The 21,242-nt window shown below is 46.8% G+C and overlaps 1 protein-coding gene across 2 annotated transcripts in view; it reads left to right on the forward strand.

Moving 5' to 3' along the window:
• Positions 1 to 10,675: 10,675 nt before the first annotated feature.
• Rps6ka2 (ribosomal protein S6 kinase A2) overlaps positions 10,676 to 21,242 on the forward strand; it is a 264,079-nt gene continuing 253,512 nt past the window's right edge. The window contains exons 1-2 of one of the 2 annotated variants that reach the window (XM_050135881.1): positions 10,676 to 10,747; positions 18,120 to 20,366. In XM_050135881.1, the coding sequence (XP_049991838.1) occupies positions 20,304 to 20,366 (63 nt within the window). In that variant the 5' untranslated portion in view covers positions 10,676 to 10,747; positions 18,120 to 20,303. The remainder of the gene's footprint in view (positions 10,748 to 18,119; positions 20,367 to 21,242) is intronic. The other variant, XR_007590671.1, reaches the window with a different exon arrangement.

Consider the following 21,242-nt stretch of genomic DNA (forward strand, 5'->3'; position numbering starts at 1 on the left):
CATGTGTCTGTATATGTGTGTGAGTGAGTGTGTGAACACTTGGCGTGGCATGCGTGTGGAGGTCAGAGGACAGATTTGGAGAGTCGGTCCTCTCATCATGCAGATAACTGGGGATTGAACTCAAGTTGTCAGGCTTAGCAAGAACCTCTACTCCCTCTGCCATCTTGTTGGCCTGTGAGTTATAGTTTAGCTTAAGAAAGATGCCCTTGATTCTGGCCCAAAGGACACTTGACTCTGAGAATGATCATGAGAAACTGAAAAGCACCCAAACGATGTAGGAGGATCAATTTAGACATTCTCATAAGATGACCACGCTGTCCTTGATCGCAACAATGCTGGGGCACAGCAGCAGGAAGGCTCCATCTGTGTGTGCAGGGCTGTTGTGTAAGAGGCCCTTTTGTGGCCCAGTTGGTCACCACCTGGGTACCTTAAGTCCTAGACACTCATAGTCAGCAAAGATAGGCCATGAGCAGTGACTCCAGTGACTACAGGATGAGAGAGGTCTGGGTCTGGGCAGACAGAGAATGTGAACAACAGTCGCAAGCCTGGCGTGAGCCCAAGAGAGGGGTTTCAGGGACTTGTCCAGCTGCTGGACGCTTATAGGAAGTACCGGTGTTAAAGCCTAGTTTTCCAAAGAGAAACAGAGTCAGACAGCTGAGACCTGCAGTGATGGCTTAGTGGTGGACATTTGGTGGAGAGAGAGGACCAGAGGAAGGATAATGTGACAGAAGAGGCCGAAAGACCTGGGCCTGATCGTGTAGGTGCACAGGCTGAAGTTCATAGTTGGTGTGGACAATGCTTGGAGCTCTTTCCAGGCACTGCCTGCCTGGTAGTCTGCTGGGAGGGATGGGTATATCTGCACCACAGAGCCTCACAAGATGAAGATATGTCATCAGACATTCCTCTCAGATTCCAAGTGGACGTCACCAGTGTCCCGTACACCCTAGAGAATGAATGTCACTCCAGAGGTGAAATGTTATCAGTTTGCATAGAGCTGCATCTATCATGAACAATGGAGATACACATACACGAATATTTTAGTTTCTTCTGGGTTGTGATAAAACCCTCCAAATAAAAGCCACTTAGGAGAAGGATGGGTTTATCTCATCTTACAGCCTATCTCGGAGAGAAGACAGGAATTCAGGAACCTGAAACAGAAGCCATGCAGGAGTGCTGCTTGCTGGCTCATGCTAAGCTAGCTTCCTGATATAGCCCAGACCACCGGCCCAGGAATGGTGCCACCCATAGCAGGCTGGGTCCTCTTACATCAGTTGATAATCCAGACAGTCCCTCCACAGACATGCTCACAGGCCAAACTCTCAGACTGTGTGCTTCATACTCTCTGATGCCGTCTTCCCTCTTTTCTGGGTTTCTTAGGTGTTTTAATTGACATTTTTAACCTTTTTATTTTTTAAAAAACTATTTTACATACCAATCCCAGTTCCTGCTCCTCCCTCCTCCTCCTCCTCCTCCATCTTCCCACTTCCCATCCACTCCTCAGAGAGGGCAAGGCTTCCCATGGGGAGTCAACAAAGTCTAACACATTGCTTTGAGGCAGGACCAAGTCCATCCCCACTGTATCTAGGCTGAGCAAGGTATTTCTCCAGAGAGAATGGGTTCCAAAAAGCCAGTACAAGCAGTAGGGATAAATCCTGGTCCCACTGCCAGTGACCCTACAGTTTGCCCCAGTCATACAACTGTCACCCACATTCAGAGGGCTTAGATTGGGCCTATGCTTGTTCCTTCCCTATCAGGCTGGAGTTGGTGAGCTCCCATTAGCTCAAGTCAGCTGCTTCAGTGGGTGTCCCCATCATGGTCTTGACCTCCTTGCTCATATTCTCACTCCTCACACTCTTCAACTGAACTTTGGGAGCTCAGCTCAGTGTTCCACTGTGGATCTCTGCATCTGCCTCCATCAGTTGCTGGATGAAGGTTCTTTGGTGACATTTAAGATAGTTTATCAATCTGACTACAGGACAAAGGCCAGTTCGGGCACCCTTTCCATAACTGCTTAGGATCTTAGCTGGGGTCATCCTTGGGGATTCCTGGGAATTTATCTAGTGCCAGGTTTCTTGCTAGTCCCATAATGGCTCCCTGAACCGAGATATCTCTTTCCTTGCTCTCATCTCTGACCTTCCTCCATCTTGACCATCCTTTTCCCTCAAGTTCTCCTTTCCCCTTCCCTTCTCCCCTCCTCCTCCCCTCTGTTTTTCCTCCTCCCCCCACCCCCATGCTCCCAATTTTCTCAGGAGATCTTGTCTATTTCTCCTTCCCAGATGGATCTATATATGTTTCTCTTAGGGTTCTCCTTGTTACTTAGCTTCTCTGGGGCTCCTTATCCTTTGCTTTACATCTAGTATCCACTTATGAGTGGGTACCTACCATGCTCATCTTTCTGGGTTGGGTTACCTCACTCAGGATGGTTTTTTTTTTTCTCTAGTTCCAACATTGACATTGTTAAATGCTGTTTCTCTCCTCTTGTTGGAAACCCCTCCTCTGCTCAGTTTTCTCCATGCAGTTTTTCTGGTGCAGAACCTTCAGATTCCAGGGTGACATGGCGGGCCAATTACACGGGCAGTGAAAGAATGTACCAGAGGCACGAAAGACAAAACGTCTGTTGAATTATTTTCCAGGAAAGCAGCAGGCTGCTTCGCAGAGAAGGGATCAGGTTTCTTTTATAGCAGTTAAGGGTCGGTTACCATTTTCTTTCAGTGTGAGACTCAGTGGGGGGACCTGTATCTGAGAGGTCAGGTGGGCTACTGGCTACTTACCTAAGCAGTGAATTTTACAGGACAAGGTATTTTTCTGGAAATCAGCTATTTGTGTAAGGTCATTAGGCACTGGGCTTCACAAGTCTGTGTAGGGCATTGGTTAGACTCTAAAAGGTTGTAACCAGATTGTAAGCAGGAAGTTAGCTTTATTTTGGGGCCCTTTTCAAAAGCTTGGCCCTGTCAGAGGCGTCACGTAGTCCTTGGAAGTCTTGGACACAGGAAAGTTTCAGAAGACTACTAGGCTCTGACCACTGTTGAAGTCTTTTGGTCCATGTTTTATTGACATTCTTTATCCAGATCTGATCTGTTACTTTAAAAGTTTCCTTTTTTCAGCAGATGTCAGAGCTGGAACGGTGGCTCACACCTTCAGTTCTAGCACTCAGGAGGACAATTGCTGTGACTTTGATCTCACGCTGGGCTCCAGAGTGAGACTCTGTGTCACAAACAAATTAAAACAAAGCAAAAAAAAATTAACCATGGGGCTGGAGAGATGGCTCAGTGGTTAAGAGCACTGGATTCTCTTCCAGAGGACCTGAGTTCAATTCCCAGCAACCACATGGTGGCTCACAACCATCTGTAATGAGATCTGGCTCCCTCTTCTGGCCTGCAGGCATACATGGAGGCAGAATGTACATAATAAATAAATACAATCTTAAAAAAAAAGATTAACCATAAAATTAATAACCAATCAACTACCCAACAAAACCCAAGTGAAGTTGGAAGGGCTCTCAGGAGATGCTTGATGCTCATCCCTCTAGCTCTTCCCTCGCTGCCCACAGCACTCGCTCATCCTTCTAGCCATCCTTCTTCACGTTCGCACAGTATATCATCTATACTACTGGTTTTCAATCTTTGTTTAGCCTTTTTAAATGTCAAGATTACACTCAACCAGGCTGGTGAGATGGCTCGGTGGATCAAGGAGTCTGCCCACAAGGCTGATGACCTGAGTTCAGGCCGTGGGCCCTGTGTAGGGGGAAGGAGGAGCTGATTTCTACCAGTTGTCCCCAGAAGTCTCCACACATGCACCCACATACATAAAACATACACACATGTGTGCACTCATCAGTAAAATTGATAATAGAATTTCTTAATTTTATATTCAGCAGGATGCACACATCATAAGTATGCATTAACTTCACTTTAACTCTATCATGACCTTGGCAACAGTGACCTCTTCCTCCAGCAAGGCCCCACCACTTCCCCAAACAGTGCCACCAACTGGAGACCAAGTGTTCAAATACTTGAGCCCATGGGGGATTCTTGCAAACACCTCCTCATCCCTCTGGCTTATGCTCCGATGTCTACACTTCTTGCCTCCAGGATCTTGCAGTTCAGCCCAGACTGGCATGGTCCTCTTGCCTCAGGCTGCCTAGTGCTGAGTTTCAAGCATGACCCTGGATCACTCTGGGTTTTTAAAAGTTGAACTCCGTCTAGGTCAGCGGTTCTCAACCTGCTGGTCACAACCTCTTTGGGGTCGAATGACCCTTTCACAGGGGTCACCTAAAACCATCAGAAAATACAGGTGTTTACATTATGATTCATAGAAGAATCAATATACAAAAGGAGATATTTTATGATTGTCATCACAGCATGGCGAACTGTATTAAAGGGTTGCAGCGTTAGGAAGGTCTAGGCAATGCCTGCAACATCTTCCAGTATCTGGTTCAGCTACTGAGTTCCTGGCTTGTTCTATGGAGTCCTGTAACGACTTGGCGATTAGTCCCCCCCTAAAGGGGATTTTTATATCTGCAATAAGAGTAGCTCTCATGTTATAACATGTAATAACCCTTTTCATTACTCTTATAAGCAAATTTCCAGGCACTCTGTAGAAATTAGAGATTCAGTGCTGGGAACTCAGCATTTCTTCCATGTTAACTCTCAGTGAGAAAAGACAGGTGGAGGCAAAGCATCAGGTTAACGAAGTGAAGTCAGGTGTGGCACATGGAGGTAATTATTACAAAGGCCTGACCACGCTCATGTGGGATTAGGAGCCCAGTATAGATCTAGTCAGCAGGACACTGTTCACAACCACGCAGGCTGCACCCAGGGCAGTGCTGGTGACTCGCAAGCTAGCTCGTGTCATCCCTGGACAAGAGTCCACTGTGGCCTTAGAAGAGTTTAGGGATGCCGTAAGCAGCAGCAAGGACTCTGGGGAGAGGATGACTAATGACTAATCATTTGCTAACAGAATAGAAAATGAGTGTTTGCAGAGTCAGTAACAATATAGTCAAAAATCTTGGAGGTTTTTTTTTTCTAATTTTTAAAATACGTTTTTAATTGACATATAATTACATCACTTTCCCCCTCTCTCTCTCCTTCCCCAGCCCCTCCCAACTGCCCCTCTTGGCCCCCTCCCATGGCTCCCTCAAGTTGATAGCTTCTTTTTATCCGATCATTATTATCATGTGAAATGGAAAACAGGGGTTTCCTCCTGGTAGGTGAGTCAGTACAGAAGGCGTGATGAGAGACAACACCACGGTTGTTAGCTAAAGCCTCAAGGAATAATACTGAATATTTATCTAAAATTGCAATATATATTTTAAATCATATACATATGCATACATACATACATACACACACACACACACATATGGAAGGTAAGCCATACCATTAGTACCAGGCACAAGAAACTGCCTGGTTGTGCAGGGTGTTCCAGATGACTCCCAAAACAGTATAGATTATGGACATAAGTCCAGGTTGCCTCTTGGGTTGAGGGTGGGCCTTGCTGTTAAATACACTGGACACAGGACTTAGATGATTCAAGCTGGATCTTACCTCAAAGCTTTATTTCCTTCAGTCTAGCTTTCATGGTTCCAGAAAATTCTATGTCAGCTGCCAAGGGAGGAAGCAACTGAACAGCCCTACCCAGCTGCAGCACCTATGAAATGCCCACATGATGTAATGAGGTCGAGAGGAGTAAAAAATTCCCTCTCCCCTGTCCCGGCTGGCATGCTCACCCACATGTGGGTTGCAGGTCTGTGGCTCTCCTGAGATCACGGGCTCTTTGACCTGGTGGCCGTGCTCCCCCCATTGCTGCACGTTGCTTCCTGCACTCTGCTCCTTCACCCCATCCCTACACATTGCGGGGAGGGCTTCTCATTTCTTGTAGCTTGGCAAATGCTTCCTTCCTGGGCTCTGGGTTTTTCTCACCTTGGCTCCCGTGCTGTGGCTTAAGTGGGAAGTTGTCCTTTCTGTCTGCCCCGGAGCTAGGAGAATCCACTGACCACTGCTATGGTTGGAGCTAGGAGAATCCACTGACTACTGCTATTGTTGGGAGTCTTGAATACCCCCCCCCCCAAGCTTTACCGTTGCTGGTGGTAAAAGGAAAATCCCAGTTTTGTGGACTCTGCAGAAGATAACATGTCCCTTTTCTTCCAAGGGCTCTGGTCCTCCCGCGAGTGGCCTTATCCACACTGCCTGTGGTGTCATGGGCTGAGCTGGCTCCCACATCTTCCCAAGTCCTGACCTTGTTTGGAGTTTTCTGTTCTTTCAGCTCCTGCTCAATTGAATCTCTTTTTGTTTATTTGGTTTTCTTTCTTATCACCTTGGAGATTTTCCTTAGTGTTGTGGGATATTCTCTTTTTGCTTTTTGAGGGACCCACCACCTTACTCTCAAATAAATCACACACGGAGGCTTATTCTTAGTTATGAACGCCAGGCTTAGCTTGGCTTATTTCTTGCCAGCTTTTCTTAAATTATCCTGACTACCTTTTGCCTCTGGGCTTTCATCTTTCTCTATTTCTGTGTATCATTCTTTACTTCTTTCTCCTTGGCTTGCTGTGTAGCTGGTGGCTGGTCCTGACATCTTCCTCTCCTTGTTTTCTTCCGCTCCCCGGTCACCGCCTCATTTTTTTTTTCCTTTTATACTCTCTCTGCCTGCTAGCCCCGCCTATCCGTGCTTCTGCTTCACTATTGGCCATTCATCGCTTTATTAGGACCATCAGGTGTTTTAGACAGGCAAAGAATCACAGCTTCACAGTTAATCAAATGTAGCATAAATAGAAACCACACACCTGAAAATAATATTCCCCAACACCGTAAGGCTGCACAGCCACGTGCATTTCTGTCTTGTGAGAGGCGCTGTGGGCTAGTGTCTGCACTGCTCTGAGCCTGGTCCTTGAGCTGCTTGTTGTGTCTCTGTGTAATTCATAACTGCATCCCAGTTTCTCAGAGCGGTTAGCTTAGATGACAACAGCCAAACCACGAGCCATAATACCAGCACTAACAAGAATATAACTTAGCCAATTACTAACGGTTCAACTTTTGAAAATAAGTTTTAGACAGATGGTTCATTAAAACATAATGGAAAATATCAAAAGTTACAGACACATTATAAAATCTATGCATAGTGCTTAGAACTCATGTTTTAAAGGCATCATTTATTCTGAATAAGAACAGAAAGAAAGGTGGAAGCATTTATCCTGAGCTTGCTAAAGGAAGATTTCCTGCATATGTTCACGACAACGATTTGTCTACTTATCGTATTTTTCATTTTTAATTATGTATATATGTGTGTGGGTTTGTGCATGTAAGTGCAATTCCTGCAGAAGCTCCAAGTGGTGTCAGGTCCCCTGGAACTGTAGTTACAGGAAGTTGTTAGCTGTCTGATGTAGGTATTGAAAACTGAACTCGGGTCCTCTGCAAAGGCAGTACACTCTTTAACTACTAAGTCATCTTTCCAGCCCCTATCTACTTATTAAATTTTATACTATAGAAGATAACAGAGGGAAACGGCTGGATTTTTGCTGTTATTATTTTTTTGTAGATACAGCTTTTAAGTTAGTTTTTTGAAATTCTAGTTTTTCATGCTTAAAACATTAGTCTTTAAGTCACATAGATATTTACCTGTATTTTCTTCTTTGTTGTTATGTTTTCATAAAGCACAATTAATAAAAACCCAGAGACAGAAATTGGGGTTCAACCTGAAGGTCAGAAAAACAAAGCAGCCAGCCACTGACTCTTACCTGGACCTCAGTGTGAAATGGTGATCCTGCCTCCAGCAATCTCAGAGACTGTATCTGAGCGCTGTCTCCTCCCGTTTTATAATCCTCTCTAGGGCTGGGATTTGGGTTGTGCACCACTACCACCTGGTTTCTAAGGCAAACTAGTGAGGCTGCTGGGATTAAAGGTGTGCATCATTGCTGCCTGGTCTGTAAGGCTGGTCAGCGTGGCCAGCCTTCAGGCAAGCTTTATTTATTAAAATACAAATGAAATGCTACTACATTTCCACACTGTAAAAATTTAACACTTACTTTGTTTGTGCATGTGCAGAGGGGCAGATAGAGCCACTGTGGAGTGCACACTGAGGCCTCGCCTTTCACTATGAACTGGACCCCAGGGATCAAACTCAGGTTCACCTGCTCAGCTTTCTTCCTGGGCCTCCCTTCACCCTGGATGATAATGATTTAAATTATCCTAACTAACTGTGTATTTGGGAAAGAAAACCTTGAAATATTTTTTTTCAGGAATGGCTAATGTCCCTCCAAATGTTGCCTCCCCCTATAATGTGTGTCCAGTGTTTCTCTCGCGTGTTTGAGTCCATGTGCGCTGATCACCGTCACTGCTTCTCACTGGTGTGTGCAGACAGCTGCGCTCCAGCACAGCTCTGCTTTAATAACCATCCTGTGAAATATGTGCTTTACCCGACAGAACAGAGACTGCCCTTATTTTTATTCTCCTTCCTTTTGGCTTCTTCTTACAGTTTTCATGAGGTATAGATCACAAACTGACTTTGATTTTGGTTATATAAAGATTTGGTTGTCGTCATAATTAATTTTTCATCCAAAAACATGGTAGGTGATTTAGTCCAAGCCAGGAAGACAGTTTGTCGTGCTTCCAAACCCACTTCCACAGTAAGAATCTCAAGTGTGCAAAGCCTTTGAGTTGGGAAGAGCCAACTTTCAGGCCACTTAGAAAAAATCTACAGAGGCAACTTAGGTTCCTCTGTTTGTAAGGTGAGCCTGGCTTTGAAAAGACTTTATTGTTGAACACGACAAGAGGCATAAGTGTGTTCACAACATTTCCCTGGCAGGTTCCCTTTGGGGATGCCCCGAACATAGACTGAAAACTTTGTTCATCTGTGGGAGCAGATTCTATGAGTAAAGGCATATATATCCACACATGGAATACTACCTAGGAAAGGTAGATCAACACTACATATGGATTTTTGAGGACTGTAAAACGGTTGGGAAATATTTTTAATTTTTATTGTATTATTTCCTGAGTGGGGGCACACATGTGCCACCATGTGCATGTAGAGGTTACAGCACACCTCTGTGAAGCTGGTTTCCCTTTTCCCTTTTACACAGACTCCAGGGACCCCCCCTCTGCTTCTTAGGGTTGCACAGTGTTTACCCACTGAGCTGTCTGGCCAGCCCAGAAGACATTTTTAATGGACTGTAATTTAAAACCCTCAAGTTGCTTTGCTTTAAGAGAAGCAAAGTTTTAAGATACGGTGTCCACAGGACAGACCCCTGCCCATGGCTGTTCCTATCCCAGTCTGACTCCTGTACACTGAAACTAAGTTGCCCTGTTCCTGCACTAGCCAGTGCAGGCTGGAACTGAATACCCAGCCCGGACTGTTGTGTGTGAGACAGGTCACAGCCCTGTTTCCCACCAGCCCTGAGGCTTTGCATTTTTGTTTCTCTGACTGCAGAAGCTAAAATGTAGACTCTGTTAGCCGTCCTAGGCTGTCCCCTCAACCGTCACGTCGTATCCAGCAGGCATTTTCTCTCCTCTCTTCCTCCTACCGAAATGAACCTGGATAGAAATGTTTGTGTTTCACTCATACTTTTAGCTCATGCACAAGGTAAGTGCGGCACAGAATGGCTGTGAAGTAAGGAAGAGCAGAGGGCCTGTGGGCATTGTGTTGTTAATATGGCTCTGTTTGTCCGGTGCCCATTAGCCAGACTGCTAGCAAGCAGTTTCTTGCCTGTTTCCAGAGCAGGTCTGCTTACCTGGCCTTACTCGAACAGCTCCCATGGATGAAAAAAACACCGTGTTGAGGTAGAGAAACTGTGGTTCTCAGACTCACGAGTACCCACTATGGAAGGAATTAGTTGTGAATATGACTTAGAGACAAACTCAGGTCTCAGCTTTTGACCACAGGAGAGGACAACACCATCGCCAGCCTCTGCCTTCACTCTGACGTGAGGTGCCAGAGCTGATCTTCCCTAAATTAGGCTCCCTTCTCTGCTATTATTCAAGTTCACAGTCATGTGCCCAAGGCTTGTAGACTTTGTGTTGTTGAGGAGGGGGGAAGATGAGACCAGAGAGGGAAGGTCATGAGGATCCTGAGTCCTCCTGCTCACTCGTGGCATATGGCCTCTGCGGACACAATGCTGGGGGGCGTGGCATTTCATTTGTATTTTCATAAATAAAGCTTGCCTAAGGATCATAAAAGTAAAACAGCCACACTGGCCAGCCTTACAGCCAGGCAGGGATAACACACATCTTTAAACCCAGTGGCTATACTAATATGCTAGAGAAACTGGGCGGTGCATGCCTTTAATCTCAGTGGTGCATGCCTTTAATCCCAGCCCTAGAGAGGAACAGGAAGCCATGAAATGGGGTGCAGGAGTCCTTAGTCTTTCTCCTTTCCCCACTTCTCCCTCGCATTTGACCTGGAGCCCCAGTGTCTGGAATGGTGCTCCCTCTGGATAGGGCCTTCTTTCTCAGTTAAACCTCCACAGGTTGCTGTCATGGACACACCCTGAGGTGTGTCTCCCAGGGAGTGGTAAATCCAGCCAAAGGCCCGTGAAAGCAAATCACCACAGAGCCTCACGTTCCCTCAGGCTTACAGGGTCACCAGTGACACATGCCCTAGAGGTCAAAATAACAGATTCCTGCACGCCCGTTACTTTCCTTTCCTCTGGCTTTCAAGGTCCAGTGAGCAAACATGAGGGCTGGCAAGACGGTTCAGCACGTGAAACTGCAGCTGCGCAAGCCTGGTGATCTGCATCAGAGTCCCAGTCAAGGTGAGATGAGAGAGCAACTTCTGAAAATAGTCTTTTGCCTTCACACACGCACGTGGCGCACACTCATGCGTGCGCACACACAGCACACACACATACCTTTAGAAGAAGGAAAAGATTTATGCTGACAAGGGTTCAGCGTGTGACAGCACAGAGAGCTTCCACCAGCCCCAACCAGAAGACGTCTATTTTTATTGGAGGAGGAAGTGATCTCAGCTGGCACAGTGCAGCGAAAGGACGGTAACCAGCTGTGGGGAGGAAAACAGATTGACGAGGGACAAAATGCTGTTTTTAAGGGAAATCAAGCCACACTTGTGAGAAATCGGGATGAAGTAAGCAAATCAGAAGGCTATTTGGCTTGCTCTAAATAGCCAAGTCTTCAGGGTTTTATGTGAAAAAAATCCAGGTCTCTGGCACGCAGAGAAGTCACCGGCAGAAACTGAAGGCTTCTGCTCTGGCAGTCATAGTTCATGTGGATGCTTTCCCACTACATCCAGGAAGAGAGAGATGCTCACTTAAGCCAGCATCGTTTTAACTACGGTTAAACTACATGCTAGGGAAGAATTTTTCCTTCATGATGATCAAGGGTGGTCGGATTTCCCCAACTCCACATGTGATTTTGTTATTGAAGCTCACCATTATCGGAAAAATTGAAACCAATTAAGTTGAGCTTGGTTTATGTGGACAAAGAATGATTGACATGTGACTTTCCCAAGGCTAGTGGAATTCGGGAATGCTACATGGAAGGAAGCACGGGTATTTTTACAGGCAGCCTGCAGTTAACTAAAGTCCCACTGTCATGATTGGCAGAGCCTCAGTGATTTGTGATGAGAGTGTTAATTTGGTTGAGGTTTGCTTACATGAGAATGAGGTTGAAGTTCTATGTATGGGGTCTCCTTTAGGCAAGGATGGCCTGTCTTCCAGGGAGGGACGCCTGCCTCACTTCGCTGCCGTGTGGGTCCTGTAGGGCCTCTTCCTTCCCCCTCTCATCTCATACAAGGGTTTGAAGGAGAAATGGCCCACTCCGTAGGTCTCTAGTAGATGGTCTGTTTAGGGAGGTGTAGGTGGGTGGCCTTGCTGGAGGACATACACCATTGGGGGCTGTGCCCACAGTGTATAGCCTTACCCTACTGTAGTCTGAGCTCTCTGCTTCATGTTTGCTGTTGAAGCTGTGATCTCTCAGCTTCCTGCACCTCCGGCCATGCCCCCACCACTATGATTCCTCTTCTGGAATTATGCATTCTCTTTTCCGTAAGTCATTTTTGGTCATGGTTTTTTTATCAGGGCAACAAGAAGTAGCCATTATACTTCCTGTCACTCATCTTTCCAGGGTCTCCATGTGGACAGAAGTCCTCACATTTTCTGTGTGGCTGAGGTTGACCTTGAACTCATGTTCCTTCTGCCTTTTCCCCAAGTTCTGGGATTGCAGGTGGATGCCACCACACCCGGCCCAACTTCTTCCTCTGCTCCTGCCCCTTCAGCTCTTTCCATCCCCTGTCCTCATCGTCCCCCGTCTCCTGTCCATCACTCATCATCTTTCTCCATTTTCCCCCTCCTTCATTACTTCTAGATCACCTTAACTATGAGAGGAGGGCAGGGATCCATCTTGTCCCAGACTCCCGAGAATCCTTGAACGGTGTCCACACCTGGTTCTGTGATGGCTGTAGGGCAGTGGGGCTCACCCAGGTTATTCTCAGGCCCTGTCTCCTGCTCCAGGGTGGAGGATCCTGTCACACAGGCAACAGGAAAGGTGAATGCTTACTGAAGAACTCTCAACACTGATTCTTATATACAGAGTCCCCACAGCTGCCTTCTTAGACACACGCGGAGGTACTGTCTGCCCTACCTGGGGTGTGTGGCCACAGACCTCCTGCTATGCTGTATGAAAGGGTCCTTTGGGGGCTTAGTGAGGAACCAAAAGTGGTTTTTCTCAAGATTTCCTCAGTACAACCTGTTAACTCTCTGAAGGAAAGAAAAGGTTATTTTTCCTTAAAGAAATATATCTCATTTCAGCCTCTAATTGGTTCTCAAAATCCCAAGTTAAGTCAAGCTGTTCTGAAGTAATAACCTAGGCCGGTTACAGGGAGTTAAAGTCTCTGCTACAGCGATTCCTTTCCCAGTATTCTTAATATGAGCTCAATATCAATCTCTCAGCATTTCCTTAGAAATCACTTTTCCCACCATAACACTTTGAGAAAATAAAAAATTGATGGTTCATACAGGGAGAGAGTTTCTGTCAGGTCCTACCAGTGTCCCTAAGACCCAAACCTTCTCTTGCTTGACAGATGTGTTCAAAGACAGAAACCGGCCCCTGCTTGCCCCTGGTGAGACTTTAGAAACACACGGTCCTCCCCAGCACTGGGTGGAGGCACACCTTGGCCACCTACCTTTTTTGTGGATATTGATAAACTCATCCAAAGCGGGTGGAGAACAGTGGACTCCTGTTGTTTTTGTGCTGCTTGGGATCAAGTCTGTGGCCTCCTGTATGCTCGTTAGGTGTTCTCTCCCACTGAGCTATACTCTGGAATATTCTCATAACCTTCATTTTCTCTAAGAAAATGCCCTCAAATGTGTATGCAAACACGAAGACACACGAGAACTCTCTCATGGGACTGGAGAGATGGCTCTGTGGGTGAAAGTGTTGGATGATGAAGTTTAACAACTTGAGTTCAGGTCTCCAGGATGCACACAAAAACTAGACACAGTAATGTGAGAATCTGTAATCTTAATGCATGGTGTAATCACCACTATGGAGAAGTGGGAGGCAGAGCCAAGGGAATCTCTCTAGGGACTTGCTGCCCAGCCTGGCTTTAGTACTAATGACAAACCCATCTCAAACAAGGTGGAAAACAAGGACTGACATCCGAAGATGGTCTTACTTCCACAAGCGTACCTTGGTATGCACATGCCCACAGCACACGCATGCCCACAGCACACGCATGCCCACAGCACACGCATGCTCACAGCACACGCATGCTCACAGCACACACATGCTCACAGCACACACATGCCCACAGCACACATGAACAAGCACCCCACCCCCCACTGATTCTTCAGCTGGACTTCTTAAGCCCTTGGTGAATACTCAGCCCTGCACTGGGTGCTCAGTGAGCACTGAATGGCTTGTCCTTTAGTTCTTTATCAAGACTTATGTCAGTAGACTCAGCAAAGTTCACTGGAGCTGAAGTGCAGTATACACAAACACACTAGTATACACAACACACTAGTATACATAAACACACTAGCGTACACAACACACTAGTGTACACAAACACATGAGTGTATACAACACACTAGTGTACATAACACACTAGCATACACAAATACACTAGCGTACACAACACACTAGCATACACAAATACACTAGCGTACATAACATACTAGTGTACACAAATACACTAGCGTATATAACATACTAGTGTACACAAATACACTAGCGTACACAAACACACTAGCGTACACAACACACTAGTGTACACAAACACACTAGCGTACAAAACACACTAGCATACACAAATACACTAGCATACACAACACACTAGCGTACACAAACACACTAGCGTACACAACACACTAGTGTACACAAATACACTAGCGTACATAACATACTAGTATACACAAATACACTAGTGTACACAAACACACTAGTGTACATAACACACTAGCATACACAAATACACTAGCGTACACAACACACTAGTGTACACAAATACACTAGCGTACACAACACACTAGTGTACACAAACACACTAGAGTGTACACAAACGGCACACTAGCTGTTTGGCTCCTGACTATGTGAATGGTTCCTTTTAAACACTTTTGTAAGGGTTGTGCCATCCTAGGCTGGAGGGCCTTCTCTGGTTCCTTCCACTGCCTGGACACACTGCTTCTGTGATAACGTCTAGCTCATGAATCCTGGTAGACTTTTTCTGTAAAAAGGCTACAATTCCTGCTTAGCAGTCCAATAGGGCAGTGGTACATTAACGATCTGGCTGCCGTTTTCTGGTTTTGCTGATTTTTTGTTCTGAGGCTACCACTCTGTGATTTCTCCTCACTGTGCACATCCGTTCCCTTCACCTCTCTAAGCGTTTCCTAAGCGGAGCACTTCATGGAGAAAGAACAAGAACAAAAACCTGCTTTCCTGTAAGGTCCCGTGTCAAGGCTGACCCCTCTGCTCTCAGTCTCCCGTCAAGATAACCAGGCATCAATCTTTGTGTTTTTCTCTCTTTCCCTTTTCTCTTTTGAGACCTGGTCTCATGCATTCTAGTCTGTCCTTGAACATGCTAGCAGTCAAAGAGGACCTGAAATTTCTGACCCTTCTGCTTCTACTTCCTGAGTGCTGGGATTACAGCACCACCATGACAGGGTGTTCTTGTCTTTAAAACCAGCAGAAGTGACAGTCAAGAGCGTGAGAAAACCTGGTTCAGACAATAGTGCACGATTATATAGGATTATATACAAAGGAAAGGGCTATGAATTTTAGCCATAAAAATGGCAAATGTTTCAGAACAAATATGTTTAAATTGGTTTAAATAATACCAAAGGCAAACCTGCATAAGGCCATAACATGGTACTCGTTAATGTGTACAAATTCCATTTTTTATGTACTAGTCGAAAATCAAAACAAAAAGAAGCAAGTGGGCGTGGCTAAGAGGAGGTAGGCGTGGCTAAGAGAAGTACCAGGTTTGGGTTCCTGGGGTGTGTCTCAGAAGCTCAGACTTGCATTTCCCACTGGAAGCTCTCTCGTTCTTAACTCCCCTCAAGCCTACCCACTTGTGGAATCAAACAGCAGGCCCTGCTTGCTATGTCTGTTTCCTTTCACAGGGAGGACTCCATGCTGCTAACGGGGTTATTCTGTAGTCCGTGAACCTGATAGGGTACTGGGATACTGTTGCCAGGAGCCGATAACTGATTCCACAGATTGTTTAGAAGATTCCTATAAATACCACGCTTTTAGCAATTACTCATGTTCTGTGAGCGTAACTGCTGTGCTTTGGAGAATTTACCAAGGCTCGTTTGCACTTGTGTCTAATCTCTATTGTAAATACCAAGTACAGTGAAGGTTTGTTCCGATTCACTCCATTCCCGTGAGTACAGAGCGGTCCTCAATACACTTTTCACGCTCTTTGGTCCATTTCATGTCTTTGTTTCTTGCCCTCTTCAACCATCTTTTTGTGGGGCAGGGGGCTGTGAATTTTAGCTAAGTGCTCTACAACTTGGCAGAAAGATGGCCTACATCATTCCCGCTTCCTTCTGGCTCCCACGCATGCACATTTGTGTCACTGCTGGCCCAGAGCTGTGTTGTTGGAGGAGGGCGACCCTGTCAGCCAGTGGGAAAACCCAAGGGTCCTATTTAGGCAAGCTGGGTTACCACAACTCTTGTCACCAATGAGATGAAAGATCTGTTGGGAAGAAAGACGGGAGATTCCTTCTTTAAAGATTTCCCTAAGCTTATAATTTGCTTTTCACAATAAAGAGAAGCCGTTTACTCTCTGCTCAGCCTTAAAACAGTTTTTCCTTGTGAGTAATTTTCATAGAAACAACGTGGCTGTTCTGTAGAGTATGTCATGATGCCACTGTGCTGGGGACGGGGCTGTGACATCATCCTGTAAGGGGTCTGGATTCAGTGCCTTTGCATCTTCCCAAAGCCACGAAGAGTGCCAGTCCTTGAAATGGCTTTGGAAGCCTCTGCAAACTGCCCCGAGGTCTCTCTGTTGCCAGCTGGTGTGCAGGAGAGGGCAGTGCAGGATCTTCAGGTTTCTTTTGATGGAATTCTATGGAATGGCGGTATTGCAGTATCTGGTTTAGTGTTCTGTTCTCTCTAGTCCACGCCCGCCCCAGGGGTGGGGCATCGCTCAGCTCGTGTGCCTCCATAATAAAGCACCCGCTTAGGAGTGTTCCCTCTCACAGCCTGGGGGCCAGAAGCCCAAGACTGAACTGTGGCAGTATGGAGGTCCCCAGGGCAGGATCGTCCCAGGCCTCCCTTAGCTTCTTGGAGAACGTGTGGTTCCTTGACCTTTGGTGGGAAGACTTCAGCTCCGCCTGCTGCTGTGTGCATCTGCATGGAGATTCTCCTCTAAAACTTGCAGTAATTAGATTAGTGGCCCCCATTCCACCGTGGTTGCTGTGTGGACCCTAAGTCTACATTACACCTGATGGAGGCAGGACTGTAGCGTGTGCCCTCGAGGGCACAGAACTTGGCCAATACAAGGAAGTATCTTGTCTTTTTGTTAAAAGCAATTTGGTTCTAAGGTGTTTTTTTTGGTGGTGGTGTTTTTTTGTTTGTTTGTTTGTTTTTTTAGAATTCTGTGAAACACTAGAACATGGAACTAGCAAAACAAGGGCTCACCCATTAGAAATGAGCAATTTGTCTTATTTTACCAAATCCTTAATTACCTTCAGCTGCAAGGTGGAGCAGGCCAGGATGGAACGGGAGTCATTGGAAAATGGCTGTCAAGGACAAAATGGAGGCCAGCGTCTCTCATTATTTCAAACACCAGGTGCCTTAGACTCAGTTGAGGCTTTCCCAAGGCCTGCTATTGCTTCATGAACCCTGGGAAAGCTGAACCCCAGAGGACAGCTGTGAGCACCAGGAGCAGGCCAACCACAGGCTCCAATGCCTCTCCGCACAACTTTTCCTTGGTTAGTGGAAGTATTTCCTTTCTGTTCTGCAAGAAAATAAACATGTTGTCAGACTCAGGGGTCTGAGCACATCGGTATGCTTGGGAATCTGTTTGTGCTGAGAGTGTGTGGGGCTGGGGTTCTCTGGATTTGATGCCTGTTTATCTGTCTCACGCCATCATGATGCCGTGGCTGGGGCTCTGGCTGTGCTTCACAGCGCCTTTCTGGAGAGCTGGCTCTGTTTTCAGCAAGCGTCCTCTAGTTACTGCCTCCCCTTGCAAACTGATGCCTACAAGGAGGTTTCTCAGAAACCAGATTTCGGAAGTGTCACTCTGTCAAACAAGTCATTTGAGTTTTCTTGGGATTTAGTTGAACACTCATCCTCAATAATTTGGTCTTTTATTGAAGTCTTTATAATTATATCCCCCAGAAAAGCCCACTCCTTCTTTTCTGATTTGTCTTTTCTGGGTATTGAAAGCTTTACGGATGGGGCCAACGTCATCCTGGATCCTCATTTTTTCTCGGAAGTTTCCTTTCCCCTTTGGGTCATTCTTAGGTCCTAGGTGGCCTGTTTCCCTGACTTCTCCCACTCCCATCCAGCAGGCTTGTGCCTCCCTGTGCTGCATCCCGAGTGCCCAAGCTGCTTGCTTTGAACAACCTGCTAACTGTTCAAAGGCAGCAGTGTGGAGTGAGCTGAGCCCGGCTCCCATGGCTCACTCAGAGTCCCATTCTTTCTCCCACGCTCTTTTCCCAGGTTTCTCTGCTTCACCCAGAAGATGGTGGGATGGGGTTTAGCTCATGTCGCAGAGACTGAAAAGAGACAGAATGTTGAGTAAGTGCTGTATCTGCAGCAGTGCCCAGCCCTAGTCACTCTTTGTGTCTGCTGACAGCCACTCTGGTAAGAATTTTAACTCAGGTCCTCCTGGAAACTTGGGGTTTACTCTAGTCTCCAAGGAAGCATGGCTCACCCTGAAGCCTATCTAAAATTCTTTTTTCCTCATTCCTCCCTCAAAAGGAAAGACCAATATTTTCTTTCCATCTTCACACATTGGGGCATCTGTAGAATGTTCTAGAAATGGGAGGTTTTGCAGAAGCACAGCAAGAAAATGATTGCGTCTCCTTCTGTCGCTTGAGGGAGTTCAGGTCTTCAGTGGTCAGATGCAATGCTTTTCACATCTTCTCAGAAGTCTTTTGTGAGTGGTTTCCCTGGCTTTATTACAGAGAAAAATCACTTCATCTTGTCTGTTGTTAGCTTGCGACCTTCTATATCCTACCTCAGCTGACTTTATTATGGTTAGCATACAGGATGCCCTCCTCTGCTCAGTCACTCACTCAGTCAGTAGGTTTCCAGTGTAAAATGAACAACCTCGCTGTTATTCTTATCCTGAGTAGAATTAATTTTCAAGGTCCTCACGGGCCTCGTTTTGTAAAAAGATGAGGCTGAAGTGTCTCTTGTGAACACACGCCCACTCTCGCCCCCACTGTTGGCGGAAGATGAGGTATTATTCTGCCGTAAAATGTGGAAGTGCGCAGGCTTTGGGCCCCTCTCCGTCCTTTAGTAGGCTGCATTGCTTGGTGACTTCATAAAGATGAAAAGGACACGATAATGTTCTGAGCCAGGGAGCCATTGCCTTAGATGTTCTCAAAGATAAGGGCACGCAGAGATGAAGATGCTTGCTCCAGAGCAAGGCTAAACTGTGTTCGTCTCGAACATGATTTCCCGAGAGAAGGAACCAAATTGGTCTAGGCTCAGCACGGATCGTCTCCTGATGTGTTTTTCATTCCCAGATAGAAATGGAGCAGACCAAAGACCCACCCTCAAGGAATCCTAAAACATACTCCCTCCTCTGAGAAGCTAAGTTTCTCAGCTTCAGGCAGAGCCGGCTTCTTCACTCCGTTGTCTGTGGGTACTTTTTTTCTCCTTGAGCCATAGGACTGTCTCATCTGTAAAACGGGAGTGAAATAGCCATGCTGGGTGGAAAGAACAAACTAGATAATGTGTTTAGAGTAAACGCTGTCCTGCCCCTGCGACACCCTTTCCTGTTCTACACTGGTCCTTCAGAGCAGACAGGGATAAACAGGGACAAACAGCTGGTCTCTGTCCCTTCCTGCAGAGGATAGGATGCAGGAACTTAAGCTTTCTGCAGCCCATCTTCCTGCTTCGGGCAGAAGTGTGGTCCAAGACTGGATTCTGAGGTACCCATCCTGCCCAGTCCCTTCAGTGTGTCGGTACTCCTTTCTCCTGGTGGTTTCCTGCCCAATGCCTCAACAGAGCTGTTCACTGGGGACAGCAGGGAGTCGCTGCACCAAGCTACTGCAGGCATCAGCGCAATCCCCAATGCGGGTGTCTGAAACCCCGGTGTGGAGGGGTGTCTCTGCTGCATCCGGCCTCCAGCCTCAGAACTCCTGACAGGGGTGGTGTGTGGGTCCCAGGCAGTGTCGCAGAGGTGGGGAGGGGTAGGGCAGAGCCCGAGCTCCAATCCCTCCTTCTCCCTCGCTGGTCCTCCGTTGCTAAGCGGTTTCTATGGCAGCAGCATCCTCAGACTCAACTTTCACCCTCATTTAGAGCCAATTAAGGTAAAATAGAGGGGAGGGGGCAGAGTGGCAGCGTAACCGGGAGGCAGGAAAGCACTCGGAGGCTGCACTCTGCGAGACAGACGCACGGACTCCCAGACGCAGCTGCAGTCTCCTTGCCTCACCGCGCTGCAGCCCGCTGACGAGGCTGAGCAGCCACACACTGAAGACCTCAGGACCCTCCCTGGCCCAGGAGACCGTCCAGTTCCGTGTCCCGTGTGCTCTCTCCCACTCTGCACTCCAGCCTGGCCTGCTGCCCCCAGCCTCTGACATCCCGTCAGCCGATTCTCCGGCTCCTTGGTGCCTGCTTTTATTTTCATTCTTGCTATCAACACTTGCTTGGAAGAAAAGGAAAGTTTATAAAATGCCGATAGCACAGCTGCTGGAGCTATGGAAGAAGATCGAGGTGGAGCCCATGGAGATAGAGGTAGGTACAGAAGAGGGGAGTGTGCCCTTCCCCACAGTGCCCTCTGGATGGTAGCAAACAGACTTTTATTCAATAGAAAATTCACAGTTATTTAGTAATGGTTAGCGTGGCAGATATGGTCGCTCTGTGTCTGTGTTTCACATATGTGGCCACACAAACATGTGCATTTGTGTGCCTGTGGCAGTGTGCGTGTTGTGAGTGCATGCATGAAGCCTATAGAAGACAAGCATGCTGCCCCCAGCCGTCCTTCAGTGTGCTTCTGGCAGTGTGTCTTGTGCTTGTAAGTACTGCTATTGTCAACTAGTTGGCACCAGTTTGCTTTGCTTTCAACAAGTGGTCCAGATCATGGGCGAGATCTCCATCTGCTGCAGGAACTGACCCGTTAGGCTAGAGGAACAGAGCAGCGGCGGTGTTGTCCTGAATGGCCATGCACTCAGAGGGAACAATGCCAGTGTCACACTGCTGGGGCTGTGTTGGGGAAGGTACCGATGACGCTGTCCCCTAGGGAGGTGGCAAGCCTCTGTTGCCAGGAATTTCATTTGTTCCGTTTGGGTTCTACGTGATCATCAGAGCTTTTTCTGAGAAGAAAGTTTTCCGGAGTTGTTCAGAGCGGCTGCATCTTTAGATGTTCGGGCACCGTGTCAGGAGCGACCAAAACTGCAATTTAAAAATGGCTAATTTTTATAGACTCCTGAATACCGCAACCTGAGGTTTAATCTCTGCCTCATCTGACCTTACACATATAAGTTCCATGATAACTGCTTTCATTTCATAGTGACGTGGAGACAGTCACAGAAATATATCTTTGTTCTGAATGATTCTGTTCTAGAAGACAGCATATTTGGTATTTTACTTTGAGGACTCCCATAAAAATAC

The sequence above is a fragment of the Alexandromys fortis genome, unplaced genomic scaffold (genome assembly GCF_014885135.2).
Source record: "Alexandromys fortis isolate MF-2015 unplaced genomic scaffold, M_Fortis_MF-2015_v1.1 scaffold_23, whole genome shotgun sequence".
NCBI lineage: Eukaryota > Metazoa > Chordata > Mammalia > Rodentia > Cricetidae > Alexandromys > Alexandromys fortis.